We start from the raw sequence: 19,811 nt of genomic DNA on the forward strand, positions 1-19,811 counted from the left end.
CGATAAGTATATTTATCAAGAGTTGACAAATTAATGACGAAAAACGTCCTGCACAAGTAACTCTCTTGTTGTTTCCTTCTTATTATTATTATTATTATTATTAATTAATTAATATGAGGTCTTCTCCTGGTTATCTATGACCCGTTCAATATTTGAACAATATTTTTTATTATTATGATGATTAAAAATAATTAAACCTGGGAGTCAACAGTCAAAAGCTTTCAACAAATTAAAATTACAATGATGGAAAATTCTCGAAACACCACACACACACATATATAGATACAGCCACCCATGCATGAAAATCATCATATTATTATTTCTTTTTCCAAATTCATCAAACCCCTAAACCATGAGAGTTGCGAACACATTCTTGTTAGCTCTTCTCCTTGTGGTAATATCACATGACAAGGCTGCGGGTAGGATGTTGGCTGAAGACACGGCGTTGGGGAGCAAAGTGTTTAGCACGCAGTCTCTACATAGGGGTGAGGTGCCACCTTCAGGTGCCTCTGGCTGCACCTTCATTCCTGGCACTGGTGGAACCGACTGCCCTATCACTGAAAGACACAACTCCGCTGTCCCTTTGCGTCGGAGAAATGGCGCCCCCGCCTATCCCGATCTCATCGTTCCATTCGGTACTGCTACTAATCAATGAGTAAACCTATAGCTAACTAGATCTCTCGTTGATTTCTGAACTCAACAAAAAATATTTCGAGTTTGGATTTCATTTTCCAATATCGGTTTCAATCTTTTTATATATAAAAAAAAAATTCCTCTATTCTTTGTTATTGTTAATCACATCATTTGCTGTATATTTATAGCCAGAGGGTGATCATGAGATTATCTCTTGGAACATACACATGATATACAGTTTTTTTTTTTCCTTTTTTTCATTCTTTGTAATGATACAAATTATAAAGTTCTGTAAATGTAATTCCAACAACTAAATGAAATGCTAAATATGATCCGATTATATTGATTAAACTTTTATTTTTTGTATCCCACCATATTGTAGATTTCTTTTGACTGTTTGGCATCAACAAGACGCATGGATGGGAGAAAATTAATGAAGTGCAATTTCTTTTTCTTTTGTTTATTAATACGACCAGAGGTCAGATAACCAATAGCTTAATAGTCTTTCGAAGTGGATTCTGACTCAGAAGACTGATGGCTAGGTATTGTTAATTTATTAGATTAAAATTGCGTATTGAAATTGGGGATGTGGATTTGGAAATCAATTCAGGTTTAATAGTTGACATTTGATGGGCATATTTTATTTGACCACAAACGTTTCAATAAAAACTAGTCAAAACCCAAATTAGACTTCAGCTTTCAAAAGGGTAATGGTGTTCATTTCATATTAGATCGAGTGCAACACGTAACAGTAACTTATTGTGTTAGCTATGTTTAATGATTAAATAGAGAGATTTAAACAGAGACTATTAAATATGAATTCAAAGTTGTAAAAGGTTGAGAATTAAGCTTTAGAGAGATTTCAGATGTTGATACAATACTGATGGCTTGATGATAGAAATTATTGCTAATGAAAATTACTGAAAGGGAAAAAGAAAACATTGAAGGGAGAAACTAAACGAGTAGCCAAAATTTAATTTAGGAGGGGCCAAATAGATGAAATTCTGGCACACTACCCACGAAAAATAATGTGTGTTTAAAATAGAAGACGACCTAGAACATGCATGCGTAACCAAAATAAGAAAACAACAATTCAGAACTGAGACAACAAAAAAAATATATTTTAAGAGTTCAAAAAAAATATTAACAAAGATATACATTGATCTTAAACAGTAGAAGACAAGTCTTTGGAGGAGTGGAGGGTAAAAGATTGAATTCTCAAATTAGCAAACCCCTCTGCAAACAACCCCTCTATATACGAAGACCAACCTGAACATTAATACACAGTCAAATAGTTCATTGCAACCGAGCGCACTTCTGTAAATAACGATGGAAATGTGCAGGTAGATTCGGTATGTCAAAACTGACAATTTTATCATATATTTTATTAAGAGATAATTTGGTCAAATAAGTTTTGAATTTTCAGAAAATCTTTTAGCTAAAAAAATCTCACGTTAAACAGCAAACTATATATATATATATATATATATTTATTTTTTTTTGTTGACACAAATTACTTAGGAGCCAGCTTAGACTTCCCAAGGAGCAATTCGCTCCATTATCAACCTGCTTTACCTAATTGTGAAGGCAGACGTCTTTGACTCGAATCCTATTGACGTTTTACCAAAACAGTAAACGGGGGAAAGCCATCCCAAAAGAGCAACCATAGCACGCCGCAGAGGCAATTTTAAGTGGGTCAAATTTCCCACTATTCCAACCAGTAACACCCACTTCAAAAAAGGTACTTAGAAAGCCTCATTGCTAAATGACTGAAAAGACTAAATTGTAGAAAGCAAAAACACTCTTTACAAAATGTTTTCTTATGAAACGATTACAACCTCACTCCAAATCTGAGACCCAACAATTTCCTCGCTTAATATTATTACAATGGCAATTGGCAAACGACCCTCTACTTTTTCTGTTCGCTTCAATGTCCATTTGAAGGTCGGAATACAGTATAGCCATTGACACCACAAGCCAAATTTGAATACTCTGGACTAAAATATGGATAACCATCACCATCACCATTCCTCATGCCAAGTAGGGTCATATCAGAACCAGTCATTTGCCAGTGGCTTGGTATCAACCCATCTATTTGCCCATTAGCGTAGGGTAGAGTAGCTGTTTGAGGAATAAACTCCCTAACTGACTCAAAAAGGTTCCCAGAAGAGCTATAAGCCCTCTGAAATGCATCATCATGGTAACTTCTTGTCCTTTCAAACCTGCACGAAGCAGACGAAGGTCCTACCTCACCTGAAATGCCAACTTCCCCAGGAAATGAATACTGCCGATTTAGCAGATGTGGCCCATTGGTGAATGACTGGAAGACACTAGTGCTTGCCCTAGATGCCCTGCCAACACCATGTTCATCATCAAGCAAGTCATTGATGATGTCAAGGTGGGGGAATTCATCTCCCAACACACCCTGCATCTGCCGCCCAGATGTACATGCTGGAAGATCAGCAGAAACGTGCTCATGGGATACAGTATGCATAGAGTTGTACAAGTCTAGCTTTTGAATATCATCAAGCAGGGAAGAAGGATCAGAATGCAAGTTTCTACTTGTATCCCTCTGAGGACTGTCCACCCACTGGGGTCCACTCTGTAAGACATCTCGGTTAACCATGCCAAAAGGAAAGCCTGACTGGACCGTGTTTGGCTCTATCCTCTCCGAATTCTGGGATAAGAACACTGGCGTGGAAACCAACGCAGACTGTTGTGAATATGCTGGTGATTGGTTCACTCCTGAACTTGGGGGGTTATGGTGAGTGTAACCAGAGGAACCAATAGGATTACCAACTATGGCATTTCTGTAAGACTGGGGAACAAAGCTTTGGGTAGAGGGCGAGGGATCAGGACCCAACCGACCAGCTGCACTCACAGAACGAGCAAGTAGTGGAGCTGTTTGAATGATAGAAACAACTGGAGCAGCTGGCCGAGGACCAGGGATTAGAGGAGCACTAGATGGCCTTGACATTACAGGAACTGGCTGTGTAACAGGTTTTTCAGCCAATTTAGGAGCTGAAGTCTTTTGGGTTTCAGATTTGGATGACCCCACATTTTGAGATGGAATACTCAAACATGTTGCTTGCTCAGTCTGCTGTGGGCTGCTGGGAGATGCTTTCCTAACTGGAGCCAGATCCACAGTCGAAGCCTTGTACTCTGACTTCAATTGAACAGTGGATGATATGTTTCTGGGAGGGCTTATGGGAGAGGATGATACAGCAGCCGTCCTCTCTTTTGGCCGTTCCATATCAACTGGGTCTCTGATGCTCATTTTCTTTTGCATCATAACTTCTTCCTGCACAGGAAGATCTCCATTATGGCATATTCATTAACAATATACAGTAGAAAAAGGTCTAAAAGCTTCAGCAATTTCAAAAAGCCAACCAAATTAAGAATAAAACATCTAAATGATTTTAGTCACTTGATTGGGGCAATCCGTAAATTGCAACTGACAGTTCTGCTCAAAATTTGATCCTTTAACTTGCCACCTCTAAACAAGAAAAACTAACAAAATAAAAGAAAAAAAAAGAAGGATTGAGAGCATTCTTACCAAACACCAAACAATCAGTAAGAAATTGTCTTATATAACGGATTGGAAGAGAAAGCTAATACAAAGTCAAAAGTATGGATTCAAAAGCTGAAACACCCTGGAAATTCACTGTCAACCATTTAAAAAGAACAGAAAGATACTTTTTTATGAAATAAAAAATAATGTACGAACACTAAAGACAATTAAGCAATCCCACCTTAACAACATGCTTCTCAGGCAACTTTTTCGTATCTTGCAAGGAAACAACAGCCTCAGATTCAGATTCACCAGCCTTGCTACTTTCAGACGCATCATTTTGATCCACTGCATCTGTTGCAGGCCTTGAAGGCTGATTATCCATTTCATTTGGCGAACTATGGCCATCAGAAGTTGTCTTAGTCCGGGGGGTCTTTCCTCTGCAAAGCCAAAAGAAACAAACAAATTAAGTACCTTATATGGTCAGTAGCATAAAGAAGAAATGTAGGTGTATCTTCACCTGCCAGGTGATTTTTTATTTTGGTAGCTTGAAAAGCTCCCCTTGTAAGGTCCATTCAGTATTACTGATGGGACTGAGTCTGTAGAGCATGTTGAGGAACTATCATCCATTTGAGATGGACTCTTTTTGTCAGCTACTCCATTTGGAACAGACAATAAACCACTAATCACACTGCTGCTGGCTTCTGTTGGAGGATGGACTTCAGATGCGTCAGTATCCCAATTAACAGGGCTAGCATCCCTGTCTTCTGAATCAAGCTGAATTGTTTCAGCAGCACCATCAACTGAATCAGACACATCAGAAACATCCTCAAGCCTGTCAGGCTTCTCAAGCACAGGTTGGACTCCCTCACTAATGTTATCACTTTTCTCGTCAATGGGGTTTTCTGCAAGAAGCCTGTCTTGTACTGCTCCACTCATCCTTTCCTCCTTCCCTTTATCCTTGCTTTTCCTGTTGTTCCGTTTTTGTTTACCCTATGGTGCAGATGAAACGACAGAAAATGTATCAGCTTCCTGTTTGTGAGGGAGGCAGGAGGAACCTTTTCTCCTGCTGGCTATATCTCCACCCAGGTTGTGATCACAAATATAAACACACTATATGGTGGGGGACCTTTTGCAGGAAGATTGGTGATATACAAACAGAACAGCAAAGTGATCCACATGGAAACAAGGTAGACAAGACATGTACATATATAGTCTTAAGAATAAAAAACAAAAGTCGGTATGATGAACACACATCCAAAACCTTATGGTGTATTGACACAGTCGGATCACCAAGTCACAAGATTATTCTCATAAAGCAGTAGACAAAGACCAAATAGTCAAGAAGATTATTGCCTGATAACTCTTTTTTGAGATAAAGATTATTGCAAGATAACTAAAAAGGTAAAATAACAATCTTTAATCCCAGAGTCCAAATAGTCCTTTCCTCGCCACTGGTCACATATCAGTCAACGCATGCATAAACAACACACTCATCAATATAAGTTTCTTTGCTAGAAGAAGATCCAACGTGACTATCTCCCCAGCCATCATGGTCATAACTTGTTTAACTAACTGGTAGAGGTTAGTACTTTATAAAGGGAAATCGATTTTAAGCTCAATTATCAGCATGGTTAACAAATGTATCATTATAATTCTTTTTTGTACTATCATACTAAAACTAGAAAACTTCCATTTTCTGATTAAGTATAAAGGAGAGTGTTGTATCAGCTCATGTAAAAGAAAGACAGGAAAAGGAAATACATATAAAGATCCACACTCAATCCAAATGTTAGTTATGCAATCTTTTATATAATTAAAATCACATAACACTCTTTCCAAACAAAATTAAATATAGCTCCTCAATGTGAAGAACTACCCAGAAAAGATTTATCTTATATCTTCTCAACCTCCATACTTTTTCATTGGACAAGATGCTCCTTTAGTTGCATTCAGCATTTTCATGTTCATTCCTCTTTAGTATTAACAAAAGATGCTAAGATGATGGCAATAAGTTATTAAAGAGAGCAAAAAAAGAGACAGAAGGTTTTATCCTTTTTTCTTTTTTGGCAGACCCATATGGCTTGTAAAGGGTAACATAGGAGCAAATATGCCATTGAATTAACATGCTCAGGCAAGAGAAGATTTATCTATTTGTTACTGTATTTCATACAAAATTTGATACACATCATCTAACTTTTTTATTTCAGCCATGACATTTGGAACTCAAGTTAAAATATAGTACCTGTTTTTTCTTAGATTTCTTCTCCTTGTCATTTGCTCCTCGTTTTGCCCTCTGTTCACTCTCAGCCAGCCATGCTGCCTCCTCTTCGCGAATGAGCTCCTCCTGTCTTTTCAAAGCAATTGCTTCTTGATATGCAACTTCAATTTTATTGCTGCATAAAAAGGACTGAAAGGTAAGTTTATCTAAGGGAGCAAGGAGCATGTAAGAAACAACACTGTGCTATCGAGGAAAGAAAAAAGTGATTGAAATGCTACATCCATACAGTAACTAAGTCAAATAATAGCTCTCTGCTATTTACCAATATGATGTATCTATAGTTTCCATTTATGATAAATCCCTTGTTCCTACAACCAGAACAGGTGGAAGATATAATTTTAATTTCCAAAACTTCCAACTTGTATCCTACTTGCCAGACTACTAGGTAAAAGCCTTAAAGCCAACACATTAAACAAATATCATAGTTTCTTTTGAGTTATGACTCATATTCAGAGGTTTCTATCACAAGGGGCATTCTCGTAAATCTGGGTTTTCTCCTTTCACTATATACGGTGAAAGCTCTAGTGTAAGAGACGATTTATCATACGGTGAAAATTTTTCCACAACTCTGTGGAGTAGGAATGGCTGCAAACTACATTAAAATCTTCTAGTTCTTTTTCTTTTTCTCTCTGATCGCTTTTTAAGATGCGTACATCGTGTACATGACTTTCGACAGTTTCTACACTGCACCGACAAAGTAAAACACTGAGGATCCCACAACCTGAAAAGAGACACGCTCATGATTTACAGTACTATAATTTTCTCCTAAAACCTTCTTGGACTTAATCGTATAAGCAATTTTCCTTATGGAATCTGCAACCAATATTTCCTAAGAAATTTCCCTCATGAAACCCATCACAACAAACGGCATGTCACCGCCTATTCAAGCACAAACTTATTTATAGAGGCACCTCAACAACATGTGAACATCCAATAAAACAGTTAGATTGCATGCAAGAAATTTTTAGAACACAATTTTTAGTTTTGTAACATTCAAAAATATTTAATCCTTGAATCACTTTATTCTTGAATATACATGTATCTGGAAAGAACAAACATTTTAGGAAGCAAAGAAAAAAGCTCATAATTAACACACGGTGATCAAACATGTAATACCTAAATATATGGGCAAGGACAAATATTTCCACAGTCCTTCGGCCCAGTTCTGTGAGACGCCTTTCATCACGTTCAACGCCTTCCTTGTTAAAGTCATCCCCAGAATTTCCGTCCTGCATACAAGGGAAAGGGTTGCCACACCATTTGTAATTTTGTATCATTAGTATTAAAACATGATGGAAAGGAATAAAATTCATCATGCAAACACACAATCATACACATCACTGGGAATCATAAGTATGAGTAAATTATATGCAACGATCTAGAAGTAGCAAGGGGAAAATATTAAAGATATATGTATAAGGGCTCAAATTAATCCTAGAGGTTCCAAGAAGTAAGGAAAATTTTTGATATTTTAGTTGTACAACCACCATAAGGACTCCAGATAAAAGCTGGGAGCTCCAAATAGAACTCATCTTAAATCAACTCCAACAAGAGACAAGATGATGGACTAGGATCTATCTGAAATCAGTTTAATCTATTGAATAATCTTCTGCAGAGAACCTCTTAAGAGTACTCAAGAAACAAACTAAAAGAATTTCCAAGATCCAATCTGAAATTTATATGTCTAAAAGACCTGAACCCTTTTTGTTTGCTCTCTCAATGTGCCTCATTCAGAGCATTCTTTAGAGTGGCTGCTGACATATGCTTATAGATGCCAACTAGGAACCCACTTAAATCAGAAACTGATATGAAAGTGTGTCAATTGATGAAATGGAAACAATAGAAGAATAACCATTTAGTTTATCTCACTTGAGGAATGAGAACAACCCTTTGGTGGAGTAAATTGCATTTGCTGACACCAAAAGATTGTTCATTTTTGTTTTCTCAAAAAAAAAAAAAAAGAATGAACCTTCAGTATCAGAAAACACAATTTACTCCAGCGACAAAGAGTTCTCCAGTTCAAAATGACAAAAACTCTATGCAGCAGAACCCCGATCTACATTGCAACCATGTAAGACTGCCAAATTTTCCACTAGCGCAACTGCTAGACACATGCTATAACAAAAATCCTACAACTACAACTGACAACCCACCATTACCATTTCCAAAATCCCACCACCTCTTATCAGAAAATATAATTCACCCCACAAGGGAAAGTTCTCCAACCCAATCCCGTATTACTACCCAACACTACCAACTCGTTCACTACCTCAACTGCTAGCATACCACATGCAATAACAAAAATTCTTTTTCTTTTTTGAGAATGCCATGACAAACATTTTACCACAACAATTACAACTGACAACCCACTATTACCAATCTGGTTCCACCACTGTTAACACTCTTATTATTCTGAATACTACCATAGTCATCCTACTACCAAACTCAACATCATTTTTTTAAGATAGAAAAGCATGAATAATATATTAATGTCTACCAAGGGTGTGTCACCCATATGCATTTTTACATCTCAGTAAGTCAATAACATTCCCAAAATCATCCCACCTATAAATGTCATGTCCCAAAATTGAAGAACCAAAAAGTGTAACCATCTATCCCTACTTTTATAACACAATCAATCCCCTCAAATGCTCTCCTACCAACAAAACTCCACATCATTGTACCACTAGCTACCGTCCCTGCCACTGCCAATACTTGATGGTTACTTGATTGCTTTCATGCTTCATGAAATAAATAAGGTCATAAAAAGTGCAGGAATTTTGTATAGAAGGAAAGCTTGGACTGGAAGCCTTCTTTAGATATAGGTTTGTATGAACTGTAGCCTAGTGGCTAATTTAAATTTACGAACCTCCTTTCTTATTGGTATAGATACTCCGCAGAATCCAATGATAAGAAGAAACTCAATTGGACATAAAGAAATAGGAGAAGTTAGAAGGAAGGAGAACAACCCAACTCAGCCAATAAACAAACATTCACCAAGAAGTGTTTAAAATCACTTGATAAACCTGATAATATCAGAGACTTTCAATAACACTTTTCAGTTTCCCAGTTCTTATCTAGATATTCTCAAAATCTTCTATGTCAGCCTCTGGCATAACTCTCATGCTACGAGTTTGTCCCAATAAACATATGACGACTATACCCCTTTGGTGATCCAAAACTAAACAACAGAACAAAAAACAATTGCAAACACGTAGAATGCTCCCATGCATCATTCCAGAATCATGCTATAAAGATTTATGTATATGGTAGACCATTGAGATTGAGCAAAACAAATGATCTAACTCCATACTCACCTTTGTACGATTTTGTGGGCCCTTCTCATCTTTTGGAGGTAAAGGTTCCAAGGCAGCCCTCTCTAGCAGCAGTAGTACATCATCCACCAGTACAAATATATCTTTCTCCACACGAACAATAGGAGCTGTCATTTCTTCAGAATCTAATATCCGTGCCCTACCTTTTTTGCTCTTATTCTGCCCTTCAAGAGCCTTCAATCCGCTATACAAGGAATCCATTACCAAAGTGGATGTGACTTCCTTCTCTATGAAAAAGTGCTTCACAACTACTTTCAGAATCACATCTGTTTTCTCCCTAGACATACGGCGCCTCGCATTTTGGTCAATGCCCAACCAGAATGAACAGAAGCTGCAACCATTGCAAACAGCATGTGTCAAAAAACATTTTTTCTTTTCTTTTTCTTTTAAAAGAAGATTGTTGACAATAATTGCTTTGCTGACTGCAAGTAAAGCTATATTACTCCTAGATAGCAAGCAAACTGTTAAACTGTGCAGCACAATGCACACTCAAGCAACACAATTGAGTCACAATTTTTTTTTGAGATAAACAATTGATTCCACAATTATGAGTCCTCAACCAGCTAGTGAGGAGCATTCAGTAAGGGCAGTTGACAACAGTCATGCTTAGTTTTGTTTATGCAGTTAAATTAGGTAGTACAGCTTCTGGTGTTTAATTTCTTGTGCAATTTCACGGGCAATATAGATTTATGCAGTTAGGTCACACAGTTTAGCAGTTTCTTAAGATTGTCATGTGTGAGTTGGTCTTTTATTATTACTGGGTGGGTACCTAGCATATAGTGCATAATTCCTAAAGCTCCTTTTCTTTCTAATGAATTTATAAACTCAATATAGTGAGAATGGGGGAGATAAGCATAATTTCTTTCAAAGATTATGAGTTTCTTACACTCTTGAGATCATTGAACTCTCTCTAATGAGCTCTTACCTCCATTCAAAATAGGTCTTAAGACAGAAAAGTAAATAAGTGTCCTTCTAATACATTCAAAATAGGCCTCAAAGCGGAAAACCAAAGAAGTAGTCTTCTAATTCAGCTAGTTTTCTCTGTAAGTCCACGGAGTCTAAAACACGGAACACCCCAACTACTCATGCAAAAAAACAGGGTATACAAAAATTTGAAATGGAAATAATAAATGTTATCTGCAAAAATAATCTAAAACACCAAAATATCATAACTGAAAAGACCAGCAACACCTTGTCTTATGTCAAGATATGAGAAAGAACCGCATAACATACTATAACATCATACCAAAACCCCTAGAAACATCATAACTTCGAAATACATCTCTTTCATTTTGGAATTATCATTCTTAAAGAAAATGGTTACAATACCTTGACCACCTAGCTTTATCCTCTATCAACCTCCCAAGTTTGCTTCGTCTCTCCTCCACAAAACGGCGGCAAATTTGCTCTACATTTGTCAAATATACTCTAACAAGTTCCCTCCTATACTGACAGTCAAGGCAACGAAATGGCCTGTCTGCTTTCTCCCTACAACAAAAGTCATAGATATTAGATTTGATGATAACGGAGAAAGATAGATACCCTTGGGAAGACTGACAGAATGTGAAACAGAAGACCATCCAAGGACAAAGCAGCATAAAAAACACACTAGAAATTTTTTTTAAAATCAATAAACTAATACCTGATGACTTGAACTTGAGCTTTTATTATAAGAGTGTCAGCATCTATGAAACCATCAAATACTTTGGATAGCTCCATAAATTTTTTCCATCCCCAGTCATGCTCTTTCTTCCAGAACCGATGTAGAGTATCTGCAAAACTAGCGTTTAGTGATTCAAATATTAAGAATTTTGTTAATACAACAGAACTAACATTTGACACACCACCTGAATATTTGGATTTCTTCGGATCTTTATTCACCACAGCTATTGTGAATTGTGCAAAATGACTCCAGCCTGTCTCAAAGACAAAAGAGAAAGCATATGATTACAAGAACAGATAAAGAAAACATAAAGCCTGAAGCTATTAGCATCCATTAATAAAATCAAACCTGGAAGCAGTTTATCATGATTTGCAACACACAGAAACAGGGAAAGATGGTTGCAAACGTCACAACCTTGTGGATAAATTAAGATGTACCTGTAATTCATAGCAAGCGTTAGATAATGCAACATAAGCAGCAAAAGTATCATCATCCAATGAATTTGAAAATCCAATATAAGATCATGGCTATAACATAAACTATCAGTTGAAAATACATACACAGACTGGATAAAAGGTACAGGTTTTTAAAGTAAATTAGAGGAAAGCAGAGTATAGTAAATGAGGTTTTAATGAAACCTCGTTGAACTTTGATTTTAAATAAAGAGAGCAAAAGAAGTTTTGATTCTATCCTGTTTGGTTTGGCATGACAAAATACAAATTTAACTAGTATGAGAAAAATAACAATGACTATTAGTACGTTAGCAGTTCTCTTGCATATAGAGTGGACTATTTAACAAATTTAACTCCAAAAAATTCTTAATAATCCTTCAAGCCTCTCAATTTAAGGGTTGAATAAACAAGGATTCAGAGGAGAGTTTGGATCGTTCCAACAAATCCTCCCTTTAGCTTTCTCTAATTTTCTTCTCAAAAATCATCAAAACAGAGTTTCATAAGTATTTTATCCTCTCAACTTTGACAATAAAACTCACAACAAAGTAGAAAAGAAAGTTTATGCCAATGCAAACCACTCAGAATTTGGACCAAACCTTATAAATATTAACTATATTAATTTTGATGCACCTTATACAAAAGAAAAAGGCATTGAAACATAAAATATTTTTCTAAATTTATGGAAGAAAGGACAAAGCTATTTCTACAAGTTGGGAGACAGAAGCTCGACGAAATCAGTCTCATAATGAACTGTTCATCTTGAGCTATTCAATTGTGAATTAGAACATGCCTTTGTGTTAAAGAACTTGATTATTCACCAACAGAATACTCATGCACCGCAAAAATATACCATACAGAATAGATGACGCAATTATAAAAACGCACCTAAGATTTAAAAAATATTGAAAAGATTGATCTTTGACTTAATGTTTTGATGTTATGAATGTCAGCACATATTTTGTGTGTGCAGAAAAACATACTATGAACATAGAAGGAAAATGATGCCAGAAACTTTATAACACCCTCATAGATATACATACATATAGACATGTGTAAACAAAAAAAATTTAAAAAAAACACAGGACACAGGCACAAGGAGACACATACACCAAGATAAATATTCTGTTCTAATATATTGTGTATAGGTTGACAATGATATGAAGAATGCAACTAAGAACTCATAAATAAAACTTAAGGGAGTTAGAAAGTAGATAGCACACATTTCAAACCAATCACAAACAACTGCTTACCATTTATAGCCGCCAACCTCAAATGCACTACTGCGAAGTTCTCTTTTATTAATCTGTGAAAATTTCTCTATCTTCCATGTATATTTTCCAAATAATTCCGAAGGCTTTGGCCCTATAAAGTCATGAACTCAATGTCAGAAGATTGACATGAAGAGTTCGTTACACTAACAAGGAAACAGAAAGCAAAATCCAAAACTTCAATGAGGAGATTCAAATTATATCTTGCTAAAAAGATAGATAATTTAAACAAGAAATAGTAAACTTCAATAGACATATATCATGTGAAAAAGACAGGATAATCACCATTTAATTGCACCTTCCACGTTATAAGTTATCTTTTCTATTTGTACACATGCCTTCTCTTGATGAAATCAAATAAAAGTATTTAAGAAAATGAAGAAACAAAGACAAAAAAAAAAAAAGCAAGGCACCTTTTAATTGGGAAAAAACAGCAATATAAAAAATTGACCATCAATTTCTTCTTCAAAAAGTTCATTTATAAATAAAAGTAAATGAAAAGTTTTAAACCATCCTAAAAGCGATCATGGAAGTTCTTACACTAAGGATGATTTTAAAGAAGTCGACAGGTGAAGGTCATGCCTATTTCAATTAAAAAAAAAAAAACAGGTGAAGGTCACTCAGGAGTACAATAAAAGCCACAATAAATTGAAGAGTTATAGACATATCAATAAGCTGAAAGAAACTTTATGCAAGTATGAGAACTAACTAAAAGAAATGATTGACATGACAAAATTAACAGTCAAAATACCCATAGAACAAAGTGCCTGAGTATTAATAACTATCATTAGTATCTTTTCAAAGGATTATTCTTGTGTAACTAATAAAAAGAAGAATGTGTGTGATAAAGGTCATGCAAAAAAACATCTTCAGGGTCCAAATGCCTACAAGCTTCAAAAATCAAGACGAAGAGCCACTCATTGAGATTAAACCTGGTGCATCCCGTTTACAAAATTAATTAAGCAAGAAACAAAGGATCATATACAGTCGGAAGAACCATAAAGTGTTGCCTAAATAGTGGAGTAAAAGTTCAAACACACACATACCACCATCATCATCGTCATCAGTGTCCCAGTAGGGAGGCGAAGTGGATGGCGTTCCATTTTCCACCTGCTCAGAAGACCGCCATTCTGCCAATGCTTCTCCTGATTGGCAGCGCTGCCCACTTGAAATCCCCCCAGAAGACCTTCCAACTCCAGCGTCCTCATTCACAACCCCAGCCATTTCCCACTCCAGAGCTTCTTCCTCCACACTTTGCAAGTCCACTTGCTGTTCAAGAAGAAACCCACAGCAGATAACGGTCAAATACCCGCATGACAACTCTTTAACGCGAATTTTTTTTTTTTAAAAAAAGAGAATCCGAGAATACAAGCAGCGTTATTATCAAAGGTCATCTGATTACAACATACAAGTAGACTACTTCAAGAAACACCCCATTTGGCTACTAAGATGAAATCAGCACAAACTGATATTTGATTAGCAGCTATCCACCGATTGGGGATCTGGTGAAACTAGAATAATAGCTCAACTGATCCACATCTCACAATTTGGATAGGATGCTGCTAATTAGATATAACAATAATGTATTCAAAACGTAAAAAAAAAAAACAATTTTTTGGCAAAGTGAAATCCTAACCTGTCATTAATCAATATTAATAATTCCATTCAACAAAAACCCAAATCCCAAAATCCAATTAGCAATAAACCCCGAAACCAAAATTTCAAGGATGGAAACCCATCTCATCCAAACAAAGGGACAATCAAGTCCGAATAAACAATAAACAAGAAATCCTGAAAAATCCAAACCATATCGAAAAACCCAATTGCATGAAACGCAAACCGATAAAAGGCAAAATAATCGGCGAGGAGACAAGGAAGATCGCTAACCAGACTCCCCTCATAAACCCCGATCAAAAATCAAACCCTAGAAAAAAACGTCAAGAAAACAAGAGAGAATGGACATGATTGAGAAGCTGAAAGGACATGGCACAGATCAAACGCGGTTAGACGAACCTGGAACAAGAAAGAGCAGAGACGGTTGTTGTGAAATAGGTTACGGCAGGTCTTGGGAATTTAGAGAGATGGGATACAGGAGAGAGAGAAAGAGGTCGAAGAAGCAGCAAAGAGAAAGAGAGAGAGAGAGCCAAGGCAAGGTCGAAAAATAAAAATTGATTTAATTAACTAAAATGGAAATTCAATTTTATGATATTTTTCCTTACTAATATTTTAAAGAAACCGTGTAGATGGGAAGGAGAAGATATGGAAAGAGGAGGGTGGCTCAGGCTTGTTAGCTCCTCTCTTCTCCTCTCCTCTCCTCTCCTCTCTCTAATTTCCTTTTTCTTTTCTTTTTTCCTTAATTTCAAAATAAAAACAAAAATAAATCAAGCTGGTTAGGTCTTAATAATATTAGAAGGGCAAAAGTTGAAAATATGAGGAGAGATCCCTTCACTTCTTTATTTTTTATATATGAAGAAATAGGTCGGTGTAAATATGAACGTTTTGTTTTGAGATTTTAAAAACAGATCTATTAGTTAATAATAATATACATATTGCGGGTCTTCACTACTATCTTTTTCTTAATTTTTATTTTTTTTATATTTAATATTTTCATCGAATTTATATAAATAAACAAATCATAATAATATATCTACTATTCATAACTCATGAAACCTCTATTAAGGGATTGAATCAATGATTCTCTATTTTAATCATCTTTTATATCTTGAGTTTATAAATAAATATATATTTTATTTAAAAAATAATTTTTCGTGATAAATTTAATTATATACAAATTTTAATATTTAGTTTTATTCATATAATATTTAAAATTTTATCAAATAGTTGTTATTTTAGTTTAATGACTAAAATAGTTTAATATCATATATTATTTTAGTTTAGGATTCGTTTCCTTTTTAATAACAAAATATTTATTAATCTGTTTATTCAAAAATACAAATATAAAAGTCTTATAGCAACAATAAAAAAAAAATAAATATGAATATAATAATTGAATAACCCTTAATCAATATGTTGATAGTGATTACTGTCTAAAAAAATAATAATACAACTGTAAAGAGCAATTTAAAAATTGTCATATCAATAAATAATAACAACTTAGAGAACTCAATATTATAATTGATTATTGAGGATATATCAATGTTAAAAATTTGGTTTAAATATATAGGTTTAGTTTTGCTCCAAAAAACTTAAATAAGCTTTTTCAATTTCTAGTGAGTTTACCTAATTGTCATTTTTATCATGCTTTATAAAAAGAATCAGTTTCTGTTTTTGATATTATTTTTACGTTGATCGATTTGTAAAAAATGTAATAATTTGTTCAAAAATTACATAAACTTAACTGTTATATTATTGTAGTTACATTAATTATATTTTTATATTTATAATTGAGGCATTATCTTATATATTTTATCTACTTAAAAAATAAGTATTTGTTGAACTTTTTATTATTAATTCTAAAAAGATAAGATACTTACTATTAATTTATTGATTGATAAATAAATTTTTATTTATATTTAGTTAAGACTTTAGCACAAATTTTTCTTATCTTACACGGTTTCTCTATTTTCTTCAATTATTTTGTATAAATCATAGAGTTCAATAAATGAAATGATTATTAATCTTTATTTAAAAGATAAATCATATTGTAAATTAAAATTAATTTATTGTAAATATAATAATAAACATTATTATCTAATGATAAAATATATTTCAAACATTTATATATTAGTTATTATATTCTTTTTCTCTTCGCAAATACCAAATGATTAATAAAATTCCTAATTTTTTACTCTACTTTATTAAAAAATGCATCTTAATATTGTTAAAAAAATAAATATACTATAAAACTGTTATTAAAAATGAAAACTGATAATAAAATTAGATATTTTTACCCAAAAAAATACAATAAAAAAGATATTAGAATTCCTTTCTGTATAAAAAACTTATTTAAAAACACTTAAAAGCAAGTAAAATATTATAAGTAATATACAAATTTCTAGAAATCTTAAATTATTTATTTTTAATTGAAATTTGAAATAATTAAAAATTAATTAAATCTCTAATAAATGAGATAAAAAATGTCAGAAATAACAAAAGAAACGAAAATTTAAGAGATTAGAATAGGAAATTTTTTTATAATATATCTTATCTGGAGTAAAATAGTTAGATTTTAAATAAAACTTAAATCAATTGTATATTAATTTAAGCTATATATTTTTTAGTCTATTTAAGTACACAATATGTATCAACTATCATGCAATATTTAAAAGTTAATATGACCAATTAGTTAATTACATATTGTAAAATGAGTTACTCTATAATACCCATAAAGAAAGGTCCACTCCCATTTCTTATACATTATTGCTTGTTAAATCATGTAACCATAATTTTATATAGAAAGACCATTTCTTATACATTATTGCTTGTTAAATCATAATTATAATTTTATATAGAAAGAGAATAACAAAGTCAAGAGAAATCGATAAATTCGATTTGCAAAGTCAAGATAAGAAAAAAAAAATTTCTTTGTATATCATGTTCAAATGGTTTGTTTTGTATATTCACTTATCTATAAAGTGTGTTTGCATGGTTTCTAGCCATCTAAAATATAGATTCTTTAGTACCTCCCAAAAGTACTCTTTTTTTTTTAATGAAGTTAGGATATGCTAACAAAATTATTTATTTTTCGCATAAAGATTTTAATTGTTTTCGTAATTAGATAAATCATTTCTTAACAAGTAATAACTAAAAATAGCATATTCATTATACTAACAATTTTAAATTTTGTGTTTGACACACTAAAAGACCTTGAGCTATACGGTTTTGTTTTGTTAATACAAACTTTCTCATTTAGAAAGGAAGCCAATTTTCACCCTATTCAAGTGATTTTTTGTTAACTCAATATTTAAGTTTTGTTATTACAATACTTATAGCTTGTTATTACTAAGTTAAGACAGGTTGGAGCAATCCACTTTCGATTTGGATGTTATTATTCTACAATTTTAATTATTTTTATGATTATTTTTATATAACTAAAAAAATAGTGTTTATCATAATTCTTATAAGTCATAAGTAACTGAATTTTAATACATTGACTTAAATATAATGACAATAAATTTCTTAATTTTCACAATACTTGTATTAGATTTTGAACAATAATTTTTTTTCTACGAGAAACTCTTATAAAATTAATTGTTAATAATGTAATACGTATTCATAATACTGTAAAAATGATGTTCTTTTTTTGTTCATTTCTTTATCTTGTTAAACAATCTTAATTGATTTAATTGATTAAACTTGAGTGCATATGGTAACATAGTTATTTTAGATAGTTAATATCACACAAATTTAATAATTTTATAAGATACACTCTATTTAATGATATGTTAAGTCATTGATACTCACAACAATTAAAGAGTTATGTGCTAGCTTTTTTGTTAGTATCTTGTTCTGATTTGGAAGAAACAGAGGAAGAAGAAAAAGAAATGTTATGAAAATAAAAGGAATATATTGTAAAGAAATACTTGAATGAATCTATGATTAATGAAAACTAAGTAAAAATTTAACTAAAATAAATATGATAAAATCTGTTCCAAGATGCTCAAAGACTATTTTTAAATTTTTAACATGACAAACTCCTTCAATATAAATGATAAAAACTACGAGATCTCTCCTGATCCAAGTAAAAAAGAGCTATACTATAAAAACTAATGTTTACAATAACAATAAGCAACTACTATAATCCTCAAATAAATACTCAACAACTAATCAACCAAACAACAAGAGATAAACAAGAGAATGGATAAATATAACCAAAATAGCTACTGTTCATGCGAAACGGACGCGTTTTAATTGTTCAAATTTGATCTTCATCGTTCAGATTAAACAATAACTTATCCCAAACATGCTCACCAAATTTCTGTATCATTAGACCACAAATGACCATTCGATCATCGGAGAAAGTCAAATTAATTGGTATAAGAAAGAAAAACATGAACAATAACTTCAAACTAAAAGTATCGGAAATTCAACTGTTCAAAATCGATTTCCACTGATCGTAGAAAGAAACAAAACACGCTAGATGTAATTTTTTCAACAAAAATTTTCTTTTTTTGTTCTCTAACTTTTTGGTGGCTGAAAATTTATTTTTATATTATTCATTAGGGTTAAAGTGGTATACAAAAAAAAAACTAATAACCTTAATGAGCTAAAAATAAGTGGGCTAAAAAATGATTTGGATTTTTTTTAATAGGAGAGAACCCAAAACCCAACATATATACGGAGATGAGAAAAGAATTAGGATTTAGGAGAAATAAAGAGTAGAAAAAATTGAAGAGAAAAGAGGAATTGTTGTAGGGAGAAATTTTAAATTTCATTCTTATTTTTTCAATTACAAAATTCATTCAATCAACAACTTTTATAAAAAAAAATTGAACTAATATATAACTAATTAATTGAAACAAATTCTAAGTACTACTAGTTAGGGCTTGATAGTACCCTCCTCATGATAACATCCTTATTCCCAATGATGTTCACACACAAAAACTCATCCCTATTTGAAAGTTATATTGTTCAATCATTGTTGAATACTTAGACATTTTGTGAGACTTTACATATATATATATATACACATCAATTTTGAAAGTTTG

The 19,811-nt window shown here is 33.1% G+C and overlaps 1 protein-coding gene across 3 annotated transcripts; it reads right to left on the reverse strand.

Annotated features, from left to right (window-relative positions):
- Positions 1 to 2,391: 2,391 nt before the first annotated feature.
- On the reverse strand, positions 2,392 to 15,499 carry LOC110815845 (TNF receptor-associated factor homolog 1a-like). 3 transcript variants are annotated; one of them, XM_088215218.1, is made up of 13 exons: positions 15,363 to 15,499; positions 14,190 to 14,412; positions 13,126 to 13,237; positions 11,772 to 11,860; positions 11,608 to 11,676; positions 11,403 to 11,532; positions 11,090 to 11,248; positions 9,743 to 10,091; positions 7,542 to 7,654; positions 6,390 to 6,540; positions 4,665 to 5,137; positions 4,386 to 4,584; positions 2,392 to 3,934 (listed from the first exon to the last, which is right to left on the reverse strand). In XM_088215218.1, the coding sequence occupies exons 2-13, from the start codon at positions 14,365 to 14,367 to the stop codon at positions 2,561 to 2,563; spliced, it is 3,396 nt and encodes a 1,131-aa protein (XP_088071344.1). In that variant the 5' UTR covers positions 14,368 to 14,412; positions 15,363 to 15,499; the 3' UTR covers positions 2,392 to 2,560. The 3 variants fall into 3 exon arrangements, with proteins under 3 accessions (XP_088071344.1, XP_088071342.1, XP_088071343.1); XM_088215216.1 differs by lacking the exon at positions 15,363 to 15,499 and adding an exon at positions 15,157 to 15,346; XM_088215217.1 differs by lacking the exon at positions 15,363 to 15,499 and adding an exon at positions 14,553 to 14,709.
- Between the last annotated feature and the right edge of the window lie 4,312 nt (positions 15,500 to 19,811).

The sequence above is a fragment of the Carica papaya genome, chromosome 3, assembly GCF_054855325.1.
Source record: "Carica papaya isolate Zhongbai chromosome 3, ASM5485532v1, whole genome shotgun sequence".
Lineage (NCBI taxonomy): Eukaryota > Viridiplantae > Streptophyta > Magnoliopsida > Brassicales > Caricaceae > Carica > Carica papaya.